At 45.5% G+C, this 22,314-nt stretch overlaps 1 protein-coding gene across 1 annotated transcript in view; it reads right to left on the minus strand.

Annotated features, from left to right (window-relative positions):
* Positions 1–1,196: 1,196 nt before the first annotated feature.
* The window catches only part of Vat1l (vesicle amine transport 1 like), a 162,805-nt gene continuing 141,687 nt past the window's right edge, over positions 1,197–22,314 (minus strand). Inside the window, exons 8-9 of the mRNA XM_021170867.3 lie at positions 5,438–5,521; positions 1,197–3,608 (exon numbers count right to left, since the gene is read on the minus strand). Of these exons, the coding sequence (XP_021026526.1) occupies positions 3,510–3,608; positions 5,438–5,521 (183 nt within the window). The 3' untranslated portion in view covers positions 1,197–3,509. The remainder of the gene's footprint in view (positions 3,609–5,437; positions 5,522–22,314) is intronic.

The following is a 22,314-nucleotide window of genomic DNA, read 5'->3' on the forward strand; positions in this document are numbered from 1 at the left end:
AGCTTCTTGACATACAGATTTGTCACTACAAAGCGAAGCAAATCTACGAGCACAACCTTGAAATCAGAGGGAAACAGATCCTTGAAGGAGATCTGGTGAGCAACGGTTGATGATTGGAAACATAACCTTGTTACAGCTGCCGTAAAGGAAAGGTAGCAGAGGAAGCCAACACGCAGTTCCCTTCAGTGAGGTTTGAGAGCATGAGGGCCCCAAGGCCATCATGGGGTCTTATGGTGTGAGGAAGCAATATTGGGAGATCGACCTGAACATGATGGGGCCTTAAAGGGAATGGGAGGGAGGCTTCCCACTGAAGCTTGGAGGAAGCTTTATTTAGGGGGGAGGGGAGAGGGAGAGAAAGCAAGCTGTTGTGGGAAGGACTGTGGGTGAAGGGCGCAGAGGAGAGTCTTCAGAGGTCTCTTCAGAGACCAAATTCCTCCAAGGAGTCTTGAGTCAAACGTGAGTCCAGAACAAAGGAAAGATTTGACTTTTTATAATCTTTTAGGGCTACAGGGAAATTTTACATCGTGTGATTTAATTGAGCATAGCCACCATGATAAATAGCCTGGAGGAGCCAATAAATTGAGAGCTCTCAAGTCGCAGCACAGGCTGTTTCTTAAGTTTCTGTCCCAGAGAAAGACTGCGAGTTGGTGTCACTTGATTCAGGCCAGTAGTAATGGTGTGCTAATGTTTAAAGTGTGAGACAGTGTGATTGGTGGTTCAGAGCATAGGTTTCCATAGTGAAGGCCTGGCTGGAACTTGGTGAGTTCTGGCCTCGTTTACTAAAACCATGTGGCCTCAGATTAGTATTGATGCTTCACATGTTCTGGTCTTTCATCCCGTGCCCGGGTGTCATATGAGACAGGACTTAGCACTGATGGGCTAGTCAGTGACTTAGCACATGCATTGTTCTTTCAGCTGTATTCAGTAGGTGTCTCATAAATGCTTGCCATTATCATTGTTATTACTTTCTACGATGTTTGATATCAACACTGGTATCATCTGCATGCAATTAATTTTATTTTGAGATGGCGACTTACTGTGTAGCCCAAGCTAGCCTCAAAAGTCACCACCATCTTCCACTCCCTGCCATCTGGAGAGCATGGATTACAGGCTTGCATCATGAAGCCCGGGTAATCACAACACACCAAGCTCCTTATGGGGAGGAAAGGATGCCATAAGAGGTTATGCTATGCTGAATACTTTATTTATATTTTTATGTAAACATAATTTGCTTTATAGGCACAATATAACAGTATAACGAAAGCTCTGAAGCCACAGACACATTAGACGATGTTCGGTTCGTTCTAGTAAAGCTCGACCTTCCAAGAAGCCTTCGAAGCTCCCTTAAGGCAAACATAGACACTCTTTACGCTTCCTCCAGGGAACAACCACGAGAGGGCAAGGAAGGTCCTCAGGATAACTGACTGATTCCGGTTGTCCCTCACCCACCCACCCTCCTGTTCTTCATGGTGCCACTGCTCACACTCAAATGCTCTCTTTCTGTGTTCTCAGGAGAGGGAAAGGGTTTTCATGCGTGATCAATGGTTTTCCAGAATGAAACAAACCAAACAGGTTTGGGGAGAGATAACTTCTCAAGGTTTCTCAGTTGTACATGACAAGCTATCTGGATTCTGAATGTGGGTCAGGTTCTGTGTCTCCTGAAGGCGAACCTAACTGACTCTAATCTTAGTCTTTCCAAAAGGCTATTTCTACATACCTGTAATAGCACTCAGAGAGTGGTCCTCAGGTCTACCCATCCTCAAGCATGGTTATGGTGGAAATGCGACTGGTTACATGGTATTCTTAATAGCATCTCTCCCCAGGGGTGGAAAATAAGAATCTGTGACTGGCACTCTTTCGCATATTCTCACCCCTTGGCCTATTGGTTGGCAGCTTCTTTTCTCATCTTCATATTTGACTTTCCCTGTCACGGTGAGGACAGACTCCCTTCAAGTAAATATTTGGCATGAAGAAGTCATCATCACAAGATCAGGACCGAGATAAAGGAACATGACAAATGATAGTGGCTACTCTGCAAACCAAGCAGGGGGAATTGTGGAGATGTGTTCCTTCCCAGCCCACATGGGAAAATGGTGCCCACCCTGAAGCGGTAAGTGGAAAAAAGTGGGCAACACTGAAGCTCCTCTTAGGTCTTCAAGGATGTTTAGAAACTTGGAACACCAACCCAAGGTCATGGGAACCCACTTGGGTCTTCCAGAAGACAAAAATAAGCTCAGGGGTGCTCATTCCAGGGGGTGCCTTTTTATATCTAGCTCTGTTTTTGAGTGACAGATGTGTGACCTCTTAGGACAGAAGGGCTGGGGAGGGAGGCAATAAGCAGCCCCACTGTAAAGGGCGGGAGACCCCTCTTCCTCTGTGGTAACTGGTGTTACTTCCAAAGCCTATTAGAGAGGACGAGAATTGTCTCCTTTCGAGCTGGAACGGTGAACAGGGTATTTGATGGAGCAGTTTGGCCTCCGCCCTCTAAGAAACCTGCAAAGCAGCACCATGGTTTTGTGTGTTGGAGAGGAGGATCGTGCGCTTGTCGTCAGATGCTGGGCAGCCACCATCTGTGTCCCTTGTGTGTGTTACACATTAGACAGGGCTTTGAATAGGCAAGAGAAACCAGTTGACTTTTCAACCCCAAAGACTGTCTCCCTTGGGAAGGCGTTTCCTGGGAAGGGGCTTAAAAATAGTAGTTGGTAACTACAAAGGCTGCGAGTGAGAACCCAGGTAAGTTTAATAACATCTGAGTTGGGTCTACATTGGGCACAGGGAGAACTTTGCTCATGAGATATGGTTTCAGAGGAGAGGCCTCTGTAGCTTGCCCTTAGATAGACGCTGTTGACCCACCTCTATCCAGGAAAGAACCCACATCTGCCTCCCTAGGTTTATAAATAAGAACCAGGGAAGAGGGTTAACAAGAGGCTCAGACCTTAAGGTGCAGAGACACACGCAGGGATGTAGCACTTAAGAGGGAAAGTGACAAAGTAACTGCTTGGAGAAATCTGTATGTATAGGGTTGTGAATGCTCCTGGCCTACTCTCCTGTCACTCGCCAAACTGGTAAGTGCCATGCTTAGAGGCATGGCTGATTGTTGGCAGGCCAAGAGTATCATTGGCCTGAAGAAGAGTGGGGATCTGAACAGGGCTCCTTGACAACACCTTTCAATCAAGCGTGGCCTGGTTTCTGACATTGGGCCCTGTGGGCCAGTGTTAGTTTGCAAGGCTATTCTAGAACCGTCAAGAAGGACCTGAAGAAGGATGGGTTTGCTTCAAGGGAGAGGGGAGAGCGTGATACACAGACCAGGAAGGGACACAATACTGCATGGAATGGGATTGGCACTTAATTCCAAACACAACAGTGATCAACAGCTTCTTAGCTTGGCTGACTGCAGACAAACACGACACACACTGGACTACAGCATTGGTTCACTGGGCACAGAAGAGTTCTCCTGGCGGCCATCTTCTTCCCAGCCATCCTCCACTTTCACCGATGCGAGGTCTGGCTTACTGGATGAAGGGCATCCTCTCTTTGTTCTCGCTGTCCCCTTCATGGTCCTCTTCTTCCTCCCCTGCCTCGCTGGTCTCTGTGCTGTCATTGGCCATCTGCAATTCAACAGAGGTCATGATGGAGGTCATGTAACCCACTCCCTCACCATCTCTGAGCATTGGATGAAGCATCACTGGGATGGACTGAAGCATCCTGGGATGGACTGAAGCATCATGGGACGGACTTCTTTCAGACTGGTCATTTCTATATTCTATAGGAAGAAGTCTCTCTAAGGACCCCTTCTATACCTTTTACTAGTACCTGTTAAGGCTCTGCTGCCACCTTTAACATCACTTCATAGCTCTGGAGATAACCTCTTTGGGTCCATCCTGATTCTCATGATGTTCTGGATTCAGCTTGACTTCATGTTGTCATCCCTTCAATTCTAGCTTTCCATCTAGAAGGGATGAGACATCATCCCTACCACTGACACTTCAAATACCCATTCTTCACTATCTCTTTCTTCCTTTGGGTGTCAGGGTAAGAACATTCTCAGAAAACAAGAACTATAACTCAACAGGGGTAGAGCTGAGCTCTTGTTGGCCCAAATGGGAGCTTCTTTTGGTTTTCATGTGACGGGTTCTGTCCCTTGGTCAAGTAAACCTAACCCTAGACCAAGGACCATCAGAGCATCATGGGTTCATGGAGACAGGCATTGCCTTTGCATGGAAAGCCAGTGCCAGAGAGTTTGTTTAAATGCAATAGTTGGCCAGGGCGGCTCTAGAACCTTCTATGCACGGTACTGAAAGAGCATATTTACGTAGAACACAGTGTATTTGCAGGGGAGTCCTTGGACCCTAGCTCTTTCTTCCTAATTCCACAACATCATTCCCTACTTCAATAGTCCTGTGATGTCATATTTTAAAAACTATATCCATGTTGTTATCAGCAACGTAAGTGGCACAAATGACCCTTCCTTTAACTCTCTTGCGTGGAGTGAAATTGCAGTACACCTAAGCTACAGAAGACAAAGATCTGTTTCTGAAAACATACACTTGGGCTGAGAACCATAGATTATTTTACTTATTTCACTTCTATTTCTTGAAAGTGACAGATATTGCTGCACAAACCTCCATACTTTCTTTGTTTGGCTTACCTAGAACTTAGAGGGGCGGGCCACACTCAGCATCTGCCTTTCTGACTGAGAGGAACCTGTCAGTCTCTTGCTTATAAATAGGACCAAACGTGGTGGGCTAAACTTTCCCAGGTTGCAAATGGGACTGAGAACCCAGCTTTGAATGCAAGCACTCAGAGGTTCAAGGCTACATCCTATGCCATCTGTCCCCCAAAGATGCTAGCTTGGGACCAGGTAAATTTAATGTGCTGTATTCTTGTGGGTTGCTTGGATATTAGGATTTTCTCCCGACGAAAGTAAGTGAATTCAAGAGGAGTACCAGAAGAATCCTGGAAGTAATGGGCACCAATCTGTTGGGCCCATGCATGTGCATTAAGATTAGCTAGGAAGCCTTTGCATTGGTGCCTAGACATAACAGCTGTAAATGTTTTTTTTTTCTATCCATTTTCTGTCTGTCCCCACTCAGCAATTTTCCTGTCTTTCTCAAACACTTTAATTTTTCCATCCCCCCCCCTTTTTTTTTTTTTTGCATTTTACCCACATCTTTATTTCAACTGAAAAGCAAAACAGCAACAAAACCCAAACCCTAAGCCATTGAACAGGGACTGAAGCAGACTTGAGTTTAGTAAGCTCTTCAGCTTTCATTAGTCCGTGGCTAATCCCTCATTCTGGCATCATGGGATCACTGCTAAGTCTCGGAGAGCTTGCAAACTGCCTGTATTTCCTCGGACACCAGCTCTGACTACTTCTGACGATCCATCGGTTTGTCTTTGGTGTTGAGCTGGGTAGTTCCCTCTACGTTCCACTTACCAGCGGGGTCGGCGTCTTTTCCACATCCAGAATTAACTTCCCGATGTTCCCTCGGTCGTGGATGCGCTGCATGGCCTCTTTTACCTGGGACACAAGACGAGAGACATGAGTGAGATCAGGAAAATGTGCCCGAAGAAGGCAATCCACACGCCTTCCACCAGAGGGCGCTGCAGCTCAAATAGTGCTTCAGCCAGCAACTTTTTGTGGCGCGAATCTTTTCAATCGCCTCCTGTCAGTCACACATGCTGACCTGTCCTGTAAGTCTTCTGGGTCTGAAAAATAAGGGTTGTAGTTTTCACAACGAGAGGATAAATATATATTTTATAAGTCAGAATGGTCTGGCGGAATGTTAAACAATGAGAGTATTTGTGAGGGTTTGAGACCTGCCTACTTAAGTGTTACGTAACTCTACTTCATAATTTTTGGCTAAATAAGCTAGTTACCAGGGCAAAACCCGCATTTGCGAAATCCCCTAGCTTTCTAATTGCTGGGGTAAAACTGCTTCCACCTAGCGGCACTCTCGTTAGAGGAGCGTCTTCCCTAGAAACAAGGACCTATGGTTTCCTTTCCCACGTCCAGGCGCTTATCAGACTCACGAATGTCACTGCGGGACCGGAGAGGGACAAGGATGGGGGACAGTGATCATCTGCGAAAGGAAAGTCCATTTGTTCTGAGCCTTTCTTTCTGCTGCAGTGCAGAACATGAACTGCAGGGGGCGCTGTGGGGATTAATAGAGAATTCACTGAACCTTGCCTGCCCTCCATGTCTCAAATGAAATCTAAACGGGGATGCAACATCTCTTGCCTCACAAAAGCCAATTTATAAAAACTTACAATAGGTTGAGTCTAAATATTTTTGTAAAGTCTCACAATTTTAATACTCTTGTTCCTTCAGCTTCAAGGTTAGATGCTCTGACATTAAAAAAAAAAAAGTCAGACATCGTTAACTGCGCGTAGGGAACTCAGCCTGTGGCTGATGTAGAAATGTTTGCTTATTTGAAAATCAAAGGCTTCTTGCTATTCATTTGGATCCAAACTCACAGAACCATTAAAATGTTTGTGTTCAAATTGCTTTTCTGGGACTTTAGAGACACAATTCCATTTATGGGAGAAAAACATAAAAGATAATGACTTCGTTGCTTTTAGTGGCAAAACACTGAAACAGCTTATGTGTCGCAGTAAAGGGATGGGTAAATAAACAATGGCTTTTTACATTCATCTACCGAGTGGGGATGTTGCAGAGCTGTTAAGGAAAAGGAAGATATATGCCACTAATTATAAAGTAGACACGGCAGGATGGAATGCTTTTGTAATCTTGCTAAATGAGAAAACCGAAAGAAGTACTTTTATTTACATCTCTATAAAAATGTAGGTATTGTAAAACAGCTGGGAAGGAAGGCTTGCAGGTGTGCCTTGAAAGTTAGGCGGAGAAAAGGAGGGCATTTTGACTCTACCATCCAAATAATATTATGCAGTCATGTGCTGACAAATCAACACTTAATATAAATTCAATGGGTCTTTCCAATGCAGTTTTTTGGTCTCTATGTGATGAGGAACAACCTGTTTTTTAGACTGAGAATGTCAGGTGACTGTGAATTATTATTATTATTATTATTATTAACCCCGATAAACAAACCAGTTGAGTCCTTCCATTTACATGGTGACTTCTGACACACTTGGTCATAAAACCTGGTACCATTGGTCACGCCTGAGCATCTGTGGAGGTTGATTCCGAAGCTCTCCACGGACTCCAACATGGGTGGGTGCTCTTGTATAAAAAGCAGCGCAGTATTTATCCACATAGAACCTACACACATTTCCCCATAGACTTTTTTTCCCCCCTAGATCATTTGTACCACCAAGTACCACATGATACTGTGCTCTTCGACTGTAGTGCGAATCATGAAAGCAAATCAAAGTCTTCACATTCAGGGACTGGAGAGAAGGCTCAGGGGTGAAGAGCACTGACTGCTCTTCTGACGGTCATGAGTTCAAACCCCAGCAACCACATGGTGGCTCACAACCATCCATAAGGAGAACAGATGCTCTCTTTTGGTGGGTCTGAAGATAGCTACAGTGTACAATAAATAAATAAATAAATAAATAAATAAATAAATCTTTTAAAAAGTCTTCATGGTCATGTAACTCCCCCCCTCCCCGCCCCACCCCCACCCCGTCCCCATCGACGTTTGCTGAAACTGCTGATGTAGAATCTGTAGATGAGGCAGGCTCACTGTGCTTGCTGAAAAGCTCTAGGTCATGGCAGATGGTTGCTAGCACAGCTCTCTGCCCCTTGTGGGACTCATATCCTTAGGTTCTTTTCTCCTTGAGTGTAGGCTGGAGCTAAGGGACCTGCTTCCTTCCCTGCAGAGCACAGCAGAAGGGATGGTCTCTTTTCAAGATGAAGTTAACAAATGGCTACAGCATCCACAAGGCAATGACTCTAGAGAGGCATACTGTGTTAATGGGAGGCTGCCCTGTGGAATCCCTACATGACCGAGACCTAAGACGAATTCCATCCAATAGCCAGTAAGGAACTGAGACCCTCAGCCCTTCTGAGGAACTGAATCTTGCCAACAACCCCCAAAGAACTTAGAAGTAGTAAATACTTGTCCAGTTAAACCTTGAAATGAGATCATATTTCAGCTGACATCTTGACTGTAGCCTTGTGGAAGCCAAAGGACCCAGCTAAATCATACCTGGCTCCTGGCACCCCATTCTGAGCTTATGAAATTACAAATGCTTTTACAATTCAAGGGGTTCTTTTGAGGGGGTGTAAGTGAAGTAATAAATATTTAACAGGCTCTTACTTTGCATATATAATGCGTAGTTTGCAAGGATCATATCGTGCCCATTTTCAGGATAAGTGCCCTACAGCTAAAGAACATAAGTAATTCATTCAAAGATGACATGGCTACAGGGAACAGAGTGCGGGTCAGAATTAGGTTGGAGAGAGTTCAAATCCAGCAGTTCCCTCTCAACTTTACCTAGAACAGACTGTTTCACTTAGTCCTCAGAAGTAGAAGGACTCATTAGCCCATTCATGGTAGATTCTGGCAAAACACTGGACCACTGTCCCCAGTCCCACACTGTCCAATTCTAGGCAATCACTCTACCACTGAATTATACCTCTATCTCTTCACTGGTGAATAATGGCTAAGCACTGCACTCCTGTGCCATGTTCCTAGACCTTTACTGATTGGTTCTATCCTGGTACACTACTGCTGATCCAATCCCCAACCCCTTAATGACAGATTGTAGGCAACTGGTCTACCACTGAGCCATGTCCCAATCCCTTCCTGATGTATTCTTGACCAATGAGCCACATCCCCAAGTCTACTTTTTACTTTTTAATTTGAGACAGGGTTTCACTACGTTTCTCAGGGTATCTTGGAACTCCAGTCTGTAGTCCAGGTAGATAATGAGTTTGTAATCCTCCTGTCTCAGCATCTGCAACAACAACCACGATGACAGGAGACGGTTAGGCACACTTTAAGCTGCTTCTGTACTAAGCTGGAGTCCAGGGTAGGGGGAAAAAAGCAAAGAGCTATTTTCTCACTAGTTGAAGTGAGTCATGATGCTTGCAGGGTTAGGAGAAGCCCCCCTGTAGGGTTGCCTCTAATCTGCATAGTTTTGGAAATTTCTCTCTGAAATGAAACGTCGCCTTGAAGCTCTGTCTGCAGAAAATGGATAAAGGGCCAGGAACAATCTCCAGAGGTCATTTAATTACCCCCACCCCAGTCCTGCTGTCAGACTCTCCACGCTCCTTTAAGGATGCTCCTGGAGTTGTGCAGGAGCCCCACTGGCAGAGGCTTAGAAGGAAAGAGACTATCCCTTTTGATCAATTCTTTATCAGGCGCAGTGTGTAGCATTTTGCATGCACGGAGCTATCTCATCTACACACTTAGCTTCTTGAGGGAATGTTTGCATCGGCTTTTCACAGTCCGGAAGAAACACAAGGAGGAAGCCTCTGACAGGTTTGCTCCTGGCTGTCACTTAGAAGGGAGAGCCAAGTGGGAGGCCTGAGTACCAGTTGTTTCTTGTGAGGTCTCTGGGCAAAGCCCATTATAGGGCTGTGCTGGCCACACCCCAAGAGTGTGCTGACACTCCCGCATGGTCACAGTCTTTGCTACAAATTTATCAGTTTATAAAAGGTCCCCCAGTAGGTGATATTCTCCAGATGTCTGATAGCATCTGGGGGGATTTGTCTCCCCCCCATCATTTACTGGGGAGTCCCCAGAAAGACTTTCCTAGTGTCCCTTTCTGTTTGAGACCAACCTTGCATTAAAGAGAGTCATGGAGACTTGCCTCATCTAACCAAGTAGCTACAGATCACCTGTGACAACAGACCTCGAATGTCGTACCAACTGCCACACAAGGCTACTGTAAAATTTGTACCAGACTTCAAAGATTTAGTACTTATGAGGTCACCCGAGTGCATAAATGGGGCTGGAGAGACAGCTCAGTGGTTAACTGCACATGATGCATTTTCAAAGGACCAGAGTTTGGTTCCTAGCACCCATACTGGGTACTAGGTAGCTCACAGCAGCCTGTAACTCCACCACTGGGGGGACTCAATGCTCTCTTCTGGACTCCACGGATATCTGCACACATAATACATGTGCATACATGTACACATGTGCACACATGCACACTTAAAACTTATAACTTAAAAAGCCTGAAAAAGTGTAGAATATCTCATTGAGAACTGTGGACAAGGCTTAAAGATTAAAATGATAGTATTTAGACATAGACTTAAGGAAGACTCATTTAAGTTATCTTGTCCTTTTCTGAATGTGACCGTTGGAACATTTCAAAGCTTCACTGGTGGCTTGCCAAGGGTATCACTGTTCTGCTCTGGATGGGTGCCCCAGGAGCGGGGTCTGTTATCCTAGTGGCCAAAATCTTTCTCTCAATTCTAGCACCCTTTACCTCATAACTTAAGATGTACCTGAAGCTCAGTTGGCTCTCTGCTGTGCTTCTGCATGCTCCAGGTCACTTCCTGGGGCTCCCCAGGCCCGTCACTAACTCAGCTGACAGCTCCGCTGTGAGCTCTTCCAGGCACTCATTCTGTGTACTGGGTACTTGACCTGCACAATCTGGCCAAGTACTGAGGGATCCTAGCATGTCAGGCTAGGTAATAATATCAGTGCCATCCCTGGACTTGGAACATCTATGTCAGCCTTCATGTTGTAAGACTACAGAGCAACACAGTCAAATACAAACCCAAAGCAAACTACAACTATGACCAAAATGGTTTCTAGTTAGGCACAGGAAGAAATGTAAGAAAAGCAGCCACTGAAATTGACTGTAATACTGTCTTTTACCAAATATGTCTGGTGTCATGTGAGAAGTGAGTGTCAGTGGATGATTTGCCTGTGGGCTTGTCTTGTTATACATAGGAAGGTCCTGACCATGTGGGTGGCACCATTCCCTAGGAAGGTGGTCCTGGCTTGTATAGGAGAGCTAGGAAAGTGTAGAGTGATAAGTTGACCACCACTCACTGTTCCTCCATGGTTATCACTTCAAGTTCCTGTACCGACTTCTCTCAACGATGGACTGCGACTTGTGAGTGGAAATAAACCCACTTCTCCCATAAATTTGCTTCTGGTCATGACATCTGTCACAGCGATGACTGTCACTGCTGCACTATTCAAAACTCTCTCATTTCAATATACTCAAAATGTTATTAAGTTAATGATGTGTGGTTGCTCTGTGTCTTAGAAATCTAGGGTATACTGTAGGTTTCCAGAATATCTCAAGTCAGAGTAGCCCCTCTTTAAATACTCAGAGGGCTCACATGGCTCACAAGCATCTTGAGGGTGTCTACTGGAGGCCCCAGTGCAAAGGAAGGTCAGCACATGATAACCTGCAGAATAAATGAATAAATAAATGGACAGTGGAGGGGTTAGTGAGATGGCTCAGTGGGTAAGAGCACCGGACTGCTCTTCCGAAGGTCCAGAGTTCAAATCCCAGCAACCACATGGTGGCTCACAACCATCTGTAACGAGATCTGGCGCCCTCTTCTGGAGTGTCTGAAGACAGCTGCAGTGTACTTATATATAATAAATAAATAAATCTTTAAATGGACAGTGGATAGGTGGAAGGTTTGAAATACTGTGTGGCTGAGCTTCTCCTCAGTGGGTTTCCATCCTGTGACTACCCCACTTCCCAGAGTTGGGTAGCTGTCGCTTGGTGGCCTGTTCAGTGCTTCCTGGGTGGCCCAAAGGAGTCTGTTCCTAATTAAAGTTGTGCTTCCCATACCCTGTGGGAGACAGCAGCTTCTGCTAGTTGTTAGGCTGTCCAGATGTGTCTCAGCAGCTGGATTTCCCAGGGCTGGGCGTTCTGGAGGTTCTCAGGCCACACCCACCAGCAGTAGTTTAGTAGCCCCCCCCCCCACACACACACACAGCAGGAGTCAGGGAATCCGAGCTGCTGCATCATTCTGACTCCTTGGCATGTATCCTGAAGCCACTTGAGTCTTTTCAGACACTGCTATTCTGCATGAGGCTTGACTTGGATTGTGACCCAAGCAGAGAGTGATAATTCAGTTTCTTCTTGGCAACACTGGTGTCTTGTGCTTTCTTTTCCTTGTATCGACACCTATGCTACCCACACCTTCTTTCATTTGGCCCAGGTAGAATGGGTGTGCTACACCTTTAAATATCTATCTATATCTATCTATCTATCATCTATCTATCTATCTATCTATCTATCTATCTATCTATCTATCTATCTATTTAAATTCATGGGTGTATATGTGCCCTGCCTGCTATGCCTTTGGAGACCAGAAGAGGGTGCTGTATCCCTCCTGGAGCTGGAGTTACAAATAGTTGTGAGCCACCCTATATGGGTATTGGGGAACAAACTCAGCTCCTCCTGAAGAGCAGCAAATGCTGAGCCACCTCTCCAGCCCCTGCTCCACTTTGATGGAACCTCACTTCCCCCTCTTAAACAGGTTAATCATAAAGAGAAACATTTCACGGCCCCCTCGAAAATGTATGTACTCAAAAGGGAGAGAATGATGCTTGGTTAGGAAGGAGAGACGGCAGAGGAGAGGGGCAGCCTGCTTATTCAGTAAGATGGGGAAGGACAGCAGACCTCCTCTGTGTTCCCTGTCAGCTCACCCCCACCATCCCCTACTTAACTCTCTGACATTCCTAAGGAGAATCTAGACTGCCCTCAAAGCCTCAGGGCATCAGTTGGAATCTGGACTCCTGTAGCCATTGCATGACGCTATTACCTAATACTCCTGGTACACTCTTCCACTGTGAAGTGTGGGTAAAGGTTTGCATACATTTGCTCTCCCAAATGTAAAATCACTTATAGCATAGTGCTCGAAGCACAGGTTTATTTTCCTATAACTCTGGGGGTCATGGATCAGATGTGGGTCACACCTGTCTAAAATCAAGGTAGAGTTAAGACTCTGTTTCTCTCTCAGGAAGTTCAAAGGGAGGACCGCACTTCTTTGACTTCCCCTGCTTCTGGAAACCGTCATCCCTTTGCCAGTAGGTTCCTCCTCCTACCATTTTTAAAAGCCAGTAGGGTAGAATGTCCTCATCTCTCCAGCTTTGGACCATTTGCCTCTGACTTTCAAGGACACTTGTGGTTACTCGGAGCTGAAAAGAATAATCCAGGATAACCCGCCTATCTCAAGATCCTTAAATTAGTTTTATCTGCAAAATTCCTTTTGCTTTGTGAGGTGCAGATGTCTTTGGAGGGAGCTGACTTCGGTCCATCACAAGGTTGGGGCCACCTCATGGAATCACTATTGTAAAGAGTGACAGGGGTGGCATATCAGGAAGTTGGCACAGTGGCTGGCCCAAACTAATTTCATGGGATGTCTGCTCAGGCCCAGGAAGATGTTCTCTACCCAGTTACTTTGGGAGGAAACCTGAGGTCTCAGCATCCTCTGTTGGAATTCTGAAAGATAACCAAGTTCTCCCACAGAGCCCCAGGGTAATTAATTCCTCCCTTCTTTCTTTTATTGCATTTATTTGTGTGTGTATGTGCCTGTATGTGCATCATGGTGCACACATAGAGGTCAGAAGATAACCCGTGGTACATGGGACTTTGTTCTTTTCTTACACTATGTGGCTCCCAGGGACAGAACTCAGGTGGCTAGGCTTGGTGGCAAGTGCCTTTATTTGCCAAGCTACCCATCTGGATGGTTTATTACTTTATGGGCTGCTCCCCCCCCCTCATAAAAGGTGGACTCCAGCTGGGTTCTGTCTGGTGTCCAGAGAGAGTTTACACTCCAGAGGCCAGAAGGAGGCCTTCCTCCCTCTGTCACAGTCACATCTATAGAGTAAAGATATTGTAGGGTCGGGGGATAGCCACTCAAAGAAAACAGCTGCCATCACACACATTTCTCCACTGGTTTCTCAGCTTTAGCTAAGCTTTAGCTCTCAGACCATGCCAGGTCTTTTCTACCTGTTCTAGTGGCTCAGGTGGGACTTGAGGGTGTGAGAGAAGTGGCCACTCATGAGCTGGATGTCTCTGCTTAGACTTTTCCCTCTGACCCTCTAGCCCTGCCCATGTGACAGTCAGACATGGCTGTGACACAGGGATCATATAGTATGACTGACAGGACCTGGTAGGTGACCACGAGGACTGAACGCACCAGGAGCTAAAGATAGCTCACGATGATGCTCTACACAGGAACAAGTCAGAATGGGTGACAAGCAATTTGACATCACCACAGGGACAATGATGATGATAAAATAATGCATAACTATCTAAGGTTTCCAGAGTCACCTTTGACCTTCATTGTTGAACAACACAGTGGGGTGGACAGCCATTTCCTCTCCCATCTCCAGCCCTAAAATATGGATCTGAGACTGAGCTGGCCCCAGGATCTGATATTCAGGACTAGGAAGAGGAGAGAGAGAGAGGGAGAGAGAGCAAGAAGGTGAACAACTCAGAAGGAGGAAGGCTGAATGATGGCAGGCAGGTGCCTTCTTGCATCCTGGATCTGATGGCACAGGGGGTTTAGAATCAGCAAAGCTAAACCAGAGTCCATTCACTGAGAAGAGTCCTTGGTGGGTATCCTGGGCCTCTTATCTCTTGATAGACTCCTAGGCAACCAAGACTCTCTAAACTCATCCTCTATCATGCAAAGTGTCCTAGCGGTTGCAAAGGCAAGGTTAAAGACCCTTAAGGAGATTGCTGTCTCCTGATAGAGGCTATTTATTTATTTAAAACATCTTCATTGTGTGCAGGTAGCCTTACTCATGCAGGGTTCATGGTTTGTTTGTGTAGCCTCTGGCAACCTAGCAGAGTTTATCTGGTGCCTTCAGTTCCTGCTCTGCATGAGGTCCTATGTATTTAATAGTCAGGGCGTGACCCACGGGGAAATTTTAATTGGCTCACAGCATGTAGGAGCAGGAGAACTGCGGAGCAATTACAGCCGACCCTGTTTATTTCGATCTACACCATAACTAGGAGAGATGAAGTTTCCGGAAGTCCAGGAAGGCTGACTCATGGATGGCCCTCTTGCTGTTCTGTTTATTCTCAAGATATTGGGCCTCTCATCCATCCTCCAGCCGCTTTGTTCATTCCTCCGCCATAAGAGACTCTGGAAGAACAGAAGACAGGAGGGAGAGTGGAGGCTTCCCCCTGGTTATCCCTGCCTTGGGGCAGATTTCTGGCAGGAGCTAGGTCTCTGTGTAACTGCAGCCGTTGCCAGCCCCAGCTTCCACTCTGGTATCTGGTAGTGTGACTGTCCTGATGAGCATCAAGATATTTTTACAGAGATACTTGTGCCCTTCTCTCTGGCTCTCAGACTAGTGAAACAAAGTAACTCCTGGGAATTGGCCCCAAACAGAGGGGAGGCTTGTGTCCCAGGAAGGGCTTTCACATAGCTTGAACAACTAGCCATAACTCTAACCATAGAGGAGAGACTGGAACTCAGATAATGACTGGCAGAACCACAGGTTGATTGGGATTGTTTTGTTACACACACACACACACACACACCTGACTCTACTTTGACCCATTCCCGGACCCTGAAGAGGGACTGTGGGGTGGGGTGGGGGCTCGATCTCTTTGTTCTTCTTCCCCAGAGTGGCCACGCTGAATAAAATCTCCACCTGGCTCCTCTTATTTGTTTTTAATTGGCTTATTAAGAGTAGATGGACAAACACAGCTTAGAGGCTCTGTCAGGGATCAAGCTCCGAGCCTAACAAGCCCAGTAATGTTAATGCTCCTTCCTTCTCGTGCACCTTGAAGCCTGGGATGAGCAAGCCCTTTCTGCCGTTGCTGGTTTCTATGCATCACTACTTCTTTGTTGGTTTCCTTAACTCTGAGATACCCCAGTGGCCACTCCCCTCATTCAAAGTCTTCCTGCTGCCATTGTGTCTAGGACATTCAGATTGTCACATTGAAAACAATCACCAGTTTTCCTGAGGCCAGGTTATTGTCTGAGAGGATTGCTATGAATCTGAGGCCAGCCTGGGCTAAAGTGTCAACCAAAATGTGTTGAATGTGCAGTCAGACTCAGCTCAGAGAGGATGGTAATAGGCACAGGGTGTCTCCAAGAGTCCCTGCCTGTGTGGCACTTACAGTCATACAAAAACGCAAGCCTAGACATGACATCACCACTTGCTCGTGGTTCATTGGCGTGAGGACCATGTGGATAGGGTCTGGAGGACCAGGGAAGAATCTGAAAAAGAAATAACTGAACTGGGATTTAAAGAATGAATGGAGTTTATTTGTAGTGATGGGGGATTGGTTAGAGAGGACAATTCTAACCAATAGAGAATGTGGGAAAAGGTCCTCCATACATCAGCAGGCACTGGGACTAAAGGGTTAGCATGAACTTAGATGCAGGAAAGGTGTGTTGGGACTTTCCAGGGTACTTATTTTGATGGCTAGCTTTGTCAGTGTGAAAATATAGAACCACTGGGAAGAGAGTCTCAACAAGGGAGTATCTACCTGGGGTTCGCCTGTGGACATGTAGGACATGAAGGTAGGGAATTGTCTTGATTGAGGTCATTGATGTGGGGAAGCCCCAGCCCAGTGTGGGAAGCACAGTTCCCTCTGTGGAGGCTCTTGAACTGGTATGGGTGAGAAAAGTCGAGCTGAGCGAAAACGAGCGAGCCGCCAGCATTCATTTCTCTCCCTGCTCTTGACTGTAGCTGTGCGGTGACCAGCTGTTTGAAGTTCCTGACACCTTGGCTTCCCCAAAATGACAGGCTGTAACCTGGAATTGTAAGCAGAAATAAATTCCTTTCTCCCCTAGTTGCTTTTTTGTCTGAGTATTTTATCGCAGCAGCGGCGGAGATGAAATAAGAGCACGCATCACACAAACAGACCATCCCTGCATCCCGCTCCACTACCTGAGCGGTTCATTCTTTCATACTTGGGTAAGGAGAGTTATAGAAAGCTCAGTTTTTGTTTGGGGCTTCCATTTACTGCTTCATAATATTCAATTTTGTTTTGAACGGTGTAAAAAGGCACAAAGTCATTAAGGTAGAAATGACACCACTTAGTAACTACGCCTCTGAGCTTGCGTTATGAATAGTAATAAGGACTGTCCACCTAAGATAGGAACAAAAAAATGAAGATGGATAATTCTGTGAATCACCGTGCCTATTAGATGATAAATTAGAAGCTTTGAGAATGAAGAATTGAGAAATGCCGTAATAATAAGACACATCAGCAAGGTCATTTGTAGAACAGGACACTAACCATGCCCATTTCTGAGAGGAACCAACGATTTCTGAAAACCAGAAGTGCGCGTTTAAGAGCAGAATACTCACCGCATGCCACAGGACCTCAGTTTCTTGGTTATTCTGGAAACTATTTCCCAGTTTCAGATATGAAAGTGATGTGAGGCCCAAGTTAAAGAAAAAAACTATCTTATTTTTAATTGTGTGCATGTGTGTGGATGCATATGCCACTGTAAGTACCTACGGAGGCCAGAAGAGGGTATCAGATACCTGAAAGTTGGAGTTATAATCAGTTAAGAGCCATAGGTTATGAGCACTGAGAACCAAATATGGGTCCTTTGCAAGGGTGGCAAGTGCTCTTCACTGTTGAGTCTGTCCTGTCCTCAACCCCCAAGGTTTTATGGGAGAGTGACTGGAAATAAGACCCACAGACTCACCTACCAGGAAGAGAGCAATATCCAGGCAACCCTCATCTCCTCCTTGAACGAGCTGCAGGTGGATCTTTGTCGAGGTAACGTGGGACCTGGAGCCACATTTAAGGAGGATCTCAGAACCACCGCAAGTGCAGGGTTAGCACCGGAAAGTGAGTGCCCCTTAAATTCTGTATTAACTGGCAGCCACTCTTGTCTTCCTCTAGTCTGGGCTTGTACCGATGACGATTAGTTCAGAAGGAAGCGGGTGAATTAGCTATTGCATTTAAGGCAAGTCTCTACATGACAGGAGGATACTAATGGGGATACTTCAAGAGGGTTGCATGTGTGTGGATACACACCCACACACACCCACACACCCACACATATACATATATACATATATACATATGTGTGTGTGTGTGTGTGTGTGTGTGTGTGTGTGTGCTTGTGTATAGGTGCATGTGTGCATATGTACATTTGGAGACATTCCTCAATCACTCTCCAGCTTATCCTTTAATCACTCTCTACTGTGTATTTTGAGTCAGGGTCTCTCACTGAATCTGGAGCTTCCTGATTCCTGCCCAGCCAGATCCAGAGACCCTCCAGCCCCTGCCTCCCCTGTGCTGGGATTAGATGTGTAACACCATGTGTAGGCTTCTTATATGGGGATTTGAGATTCAACTCAGGTCCTCCCTGGGCCTGTGTGGCAAGCACTTTACCGATTAAGCCATCTCTATACCCTCCTCAAGAGAACTCTTAAAGGGGTCATTAATGGCAAGCAGTGGCCCAGAGGACACCAGAGACATCCCAAGTGTAAGGAGGAGAGAAAAGCAAAAAGCCAGTCAGAACTACATGGATGGAGCTTTCTTTTGTCATGAGCGTTTGGATGGGATGGGCTCTCTTGGTCAAATATGTATTGTGGTCATATAGGTGTTCAAATGACCTTGATGCCAGACCACGTGGGTTTCATTTTCTCACAGGTGAGCAACTGTGTCTTTTCTACCACACCTGAAGGTTTTTACCTGCAATTATTAAAAGGAAGATTGTGTGGAAAAGGTAAAAAAGAAAACTGTAAGAAGCCCAGGGCCAAGGAGATGGCTCAGTTGGTAAAGAACTAGCCATGCGATCATGAAGACCTGAGTTTGATGCTCTGACCCCAAGCGTGATGGCTTGTGCTAATAAATCTGTTGCTGTAGAAGTGGAGGCAGGAGGATCCTTTGGGCTTCCTGGCCAGCCAGACTATTCAAATTCATGAGCTCATAAAATAAGGTTGAGAAGGCAGTGAAGAAGACACCCATCACAGTTACCTCTTACCTACACACACTTGCACATGCAGCACAAACACACAATACACACTACATATACAACTATACACACACAACACACACACACAACACACACACACACTATATATATATATATATATATATATATATACACACAACTATACACACAACTATACACACACACTACATACACAATTATATACACACAGTACACATATACTACACAAACATGTACACACACACACTATACTCTCACACACTCTACACACACTAAACACACACACTACACACACTATACATATACTATACACACATACTCACACACTATATACATACCATACATACACATTAAACACATATACACCACACACACACACACACACACACACACACACACACACACAGAATTAAGGAATCCAAAGATCTTTCAGGGCCTTTGGAATTCTCAAAGGGTTAGCCATATCTAAAAGGGATGACAGTGAACCCCAGTGACATCGGAAGCTACAGTTTAGTAGGCACAGGTGACTTTTCCCTTAGGCTTGCAGACAGAAGGCAGGTTGGCAGGGAATGAGGGCACATTTCAGTACTTAAGGGGATTGAGCTGCATTGGCTTAAGAGTGATACAAATGACTGAATCTGTGTGAAAACCATTTAGAACAAAGCAATCCTGTACAAAGCGCTCCTGCAGAAAGCTGGTCCTTGCCCCCTCTGATGGAGGGGCGTCTCTGTTGGCACCTTCCACTGAGAGAGGAAGAATGGGAAGAGCTCTGGGCTCTGAAGAAGCACATGGTGATATGAGTCACTGCCTGCCAGGTGGGTTACAGGCAAGAGCTGAAATCAAAACTTTGGTACGTGTAAAAGGACAAGCAGGGGTGGTAAGTCCTCCCCCCCTCCCGGGGTGGCAAAGGACATCATGCAGTACCATCATAGCAGCTGACACATGACAGGTGCCTGCCAGGTGCTGTCACCAAGCAGAGCACCTCATATGCATTTGCTCATTTTGTTGCCTCAGTCCCATGAAGCAGGTGGGAGTCTGTCAGGCTGTCACTCAGAGTTATATAAAAATACTTCCTTTTTTTTTTTTTTTTCTTCTGAAGCCTCTGTCGCTCATGGAAGAGAGTTGAAAGAAGATAGGCATTTATCGCAGTTAATGACTTGCCCAAGGTCAAACACTAGGGTAAGAAAAAGCTAGCTCTGTATACATGAAGAGCTGGAGGTATCGTTGCAATGTAATAGTATGAAATCTCTGGGGATGACAGAGTTAAGGGGAAGAGGACTGAAGGCTGAAGGACGCTGGGAGCTGCAGCACATGAGCATCTATGTACTGTTTCTTCTGCACTTGCTTTCCCAAGGTCGTTGCTTTCATTGTGTCCTCTGCAGAGGGATTGTTCAATCAGTGGCATTTAGGGTCTTCTTGGCTGTGGGTGTGGTCCTGTGGCCCACAGGACAGTAAGTGACTCTTGGTTCTACCGCATAGTTGTAGGCAACCCTCTCAAGTGACAAATCAAATGTTTCCAGACTTTCCTGAATGCCACTACTCTGCACAATCCTCTCCAGTTAAGAACCAAAGCATCTTGCCTCATCTCAATCCCAGGTAACAGCTTGGACAGGGACTTGCTTCTCAGAGATTTGGTTCTGTTTTGTCCCTGGTACTAGAGAGTATGGTACACAGCTTGGGAGGTGCTCAGTAATAGAAGAACACAGTTTGGTTTCTGACTTCATATGCCCATTGGTTAGGATGCTTTTTCTTAAAATTTAGATTGAAGACAGCCTTAATCACACCTGGTGCTTGGAAGAGTGATAAACTTGTTGCCTTAGCTCCTTTTTTTTTTTTCCTTTCTGTGATAAAATACCCCCAATAGAAGCAATTTAAGGGATACAGTGTTTATTCTGGCTCAGAGTTCAAGGACACAATGGATCATTGGTAGGAAAGTTAAGATAGCTGAAGCTTTGAGCAGCAGGTTACATTGTATCCACAACCAGAACACAGAGAGTGAGGAGTATATGCCACCATTCAACTCCCTATCTCCATTTATATAGTTCCTGATTCTAGCCAAGGGAATTATACCACCCACAGTGGGCAGCCCTTCCATCTCAATTAAACATTAAGATAATCTCCAACAGCCAGAGAAAAGTCTAGATTCTGTTGACAGTTAACACTAACCATCACACTGGCCTTGCAGTCGCCTGCATGTTCCCAAGGCTCTGAAATTCTAGAACTTCTGAATTCCAACAGGGCTGCATTTAACAAACAGTGCCTGTCCATCATGAGCTAGTCACTGTGCTCAGCTGATTCATGGGAAGATCAAAAGAGAGGAGTCTCCCTCTAGCTTGGCTAAGATCCCCAGAGAGGGTGAGATGACAGACACCTGGATGAGACATTGTTCCTTCTTGGTCTAAGCATCACACCATATTGGACATCGTCAGAGAGCAACGACAAGTTCTTCGACTCTAGGCCAGCAGAGGAGGAACTGGATCTCAGACTGTTCTGTCAAGCATCAAGTAACTAGATTTCCACTCAGTGCAGAAAGAGCCCTTCAGGATATTGTACTGTTAATTAAACTCAATCACCATCTCTGTGTGGTCCCTCACAAGACCTCCCTATCTCCATTTATATAGTTCCTGATTCTAGCCAAGGGAATTATACCACCCACAGTGGGCAGCCCTTCCATCTCAATTAAACATTAAGATAATCTCCAACAGCCAGAGCTTCACCTGCCTGTGTTTGGAGGGGCCAATCTGAATGATGATGGGTGTGTGTGTGTGGGGGGGGGGGACTGAAGGATGGGTATCATGAATTAGGGCTAGTAGGATAACCCATAACCTGAATGATTATGATGAGACCGGCCTTACAATGATATGAGTTGGAATATAGAAGCAGAGGTGTATGATGGGAATGAAGCAGGTGGGCCTGACTCATTCTTTGGGAGGAAATAGAAGCCAGTGTGAGCCAAAGGCTCGCAGGAACACACATCCTTGCATTAAAATACACAAAACAGAGCTGGGAAGATGACTTAGCAGGCAAAGGCACTTGCTGCCAAGTTCAGTGCTGAGTTCAGTTCCTGGAACCCACACGAAGAAGGAGAGAACTGACTTTTGCGAGTTGTCCTATGACCTCCATTTGCAAAGCAGTATGCACATACATGCATGTGTGTTATGCAAGTGCACATATGTGTATTGTATACACATATATTAAAGTAAGTGCAAAAAATGTAAAGAAACACAAAACAGTGTTCTGCCAAGTAAAAATTTAAAAAGGTAACCAAACCAGAATAGTTACATTTGGCTATGACTATAGATAAGTAAATTATGACATATGCAAAAGATATAGATATATCTTTATAAATAATACCCACCGGAAAACTTACCAGATTATAGCTAATTTTCATTTCCTTCATTTAAATTCTTCTGTTTTAAAAATCTACATTAAGGGGCAGGGTCTAGAGAAAGCCTGAGGGTTGGACAGCCTAGAGTCTTTCTTGGAAGATATATGAGCAACCCCTACAT

Source organism: Mus caroli, unplaced genomic scaffold (genome assembly GCF_978045245.1).
Source record: "Mus caroli unplaced genomic scaffold, Mus_caroli_1 scaffold_10, whole genome shotgun sequence".
Lineage (NCBI taxonomy): Eukaryota > Metazoa > Chordata > Mammalia > Rodentia > Muridae > Mus > Mus caroli.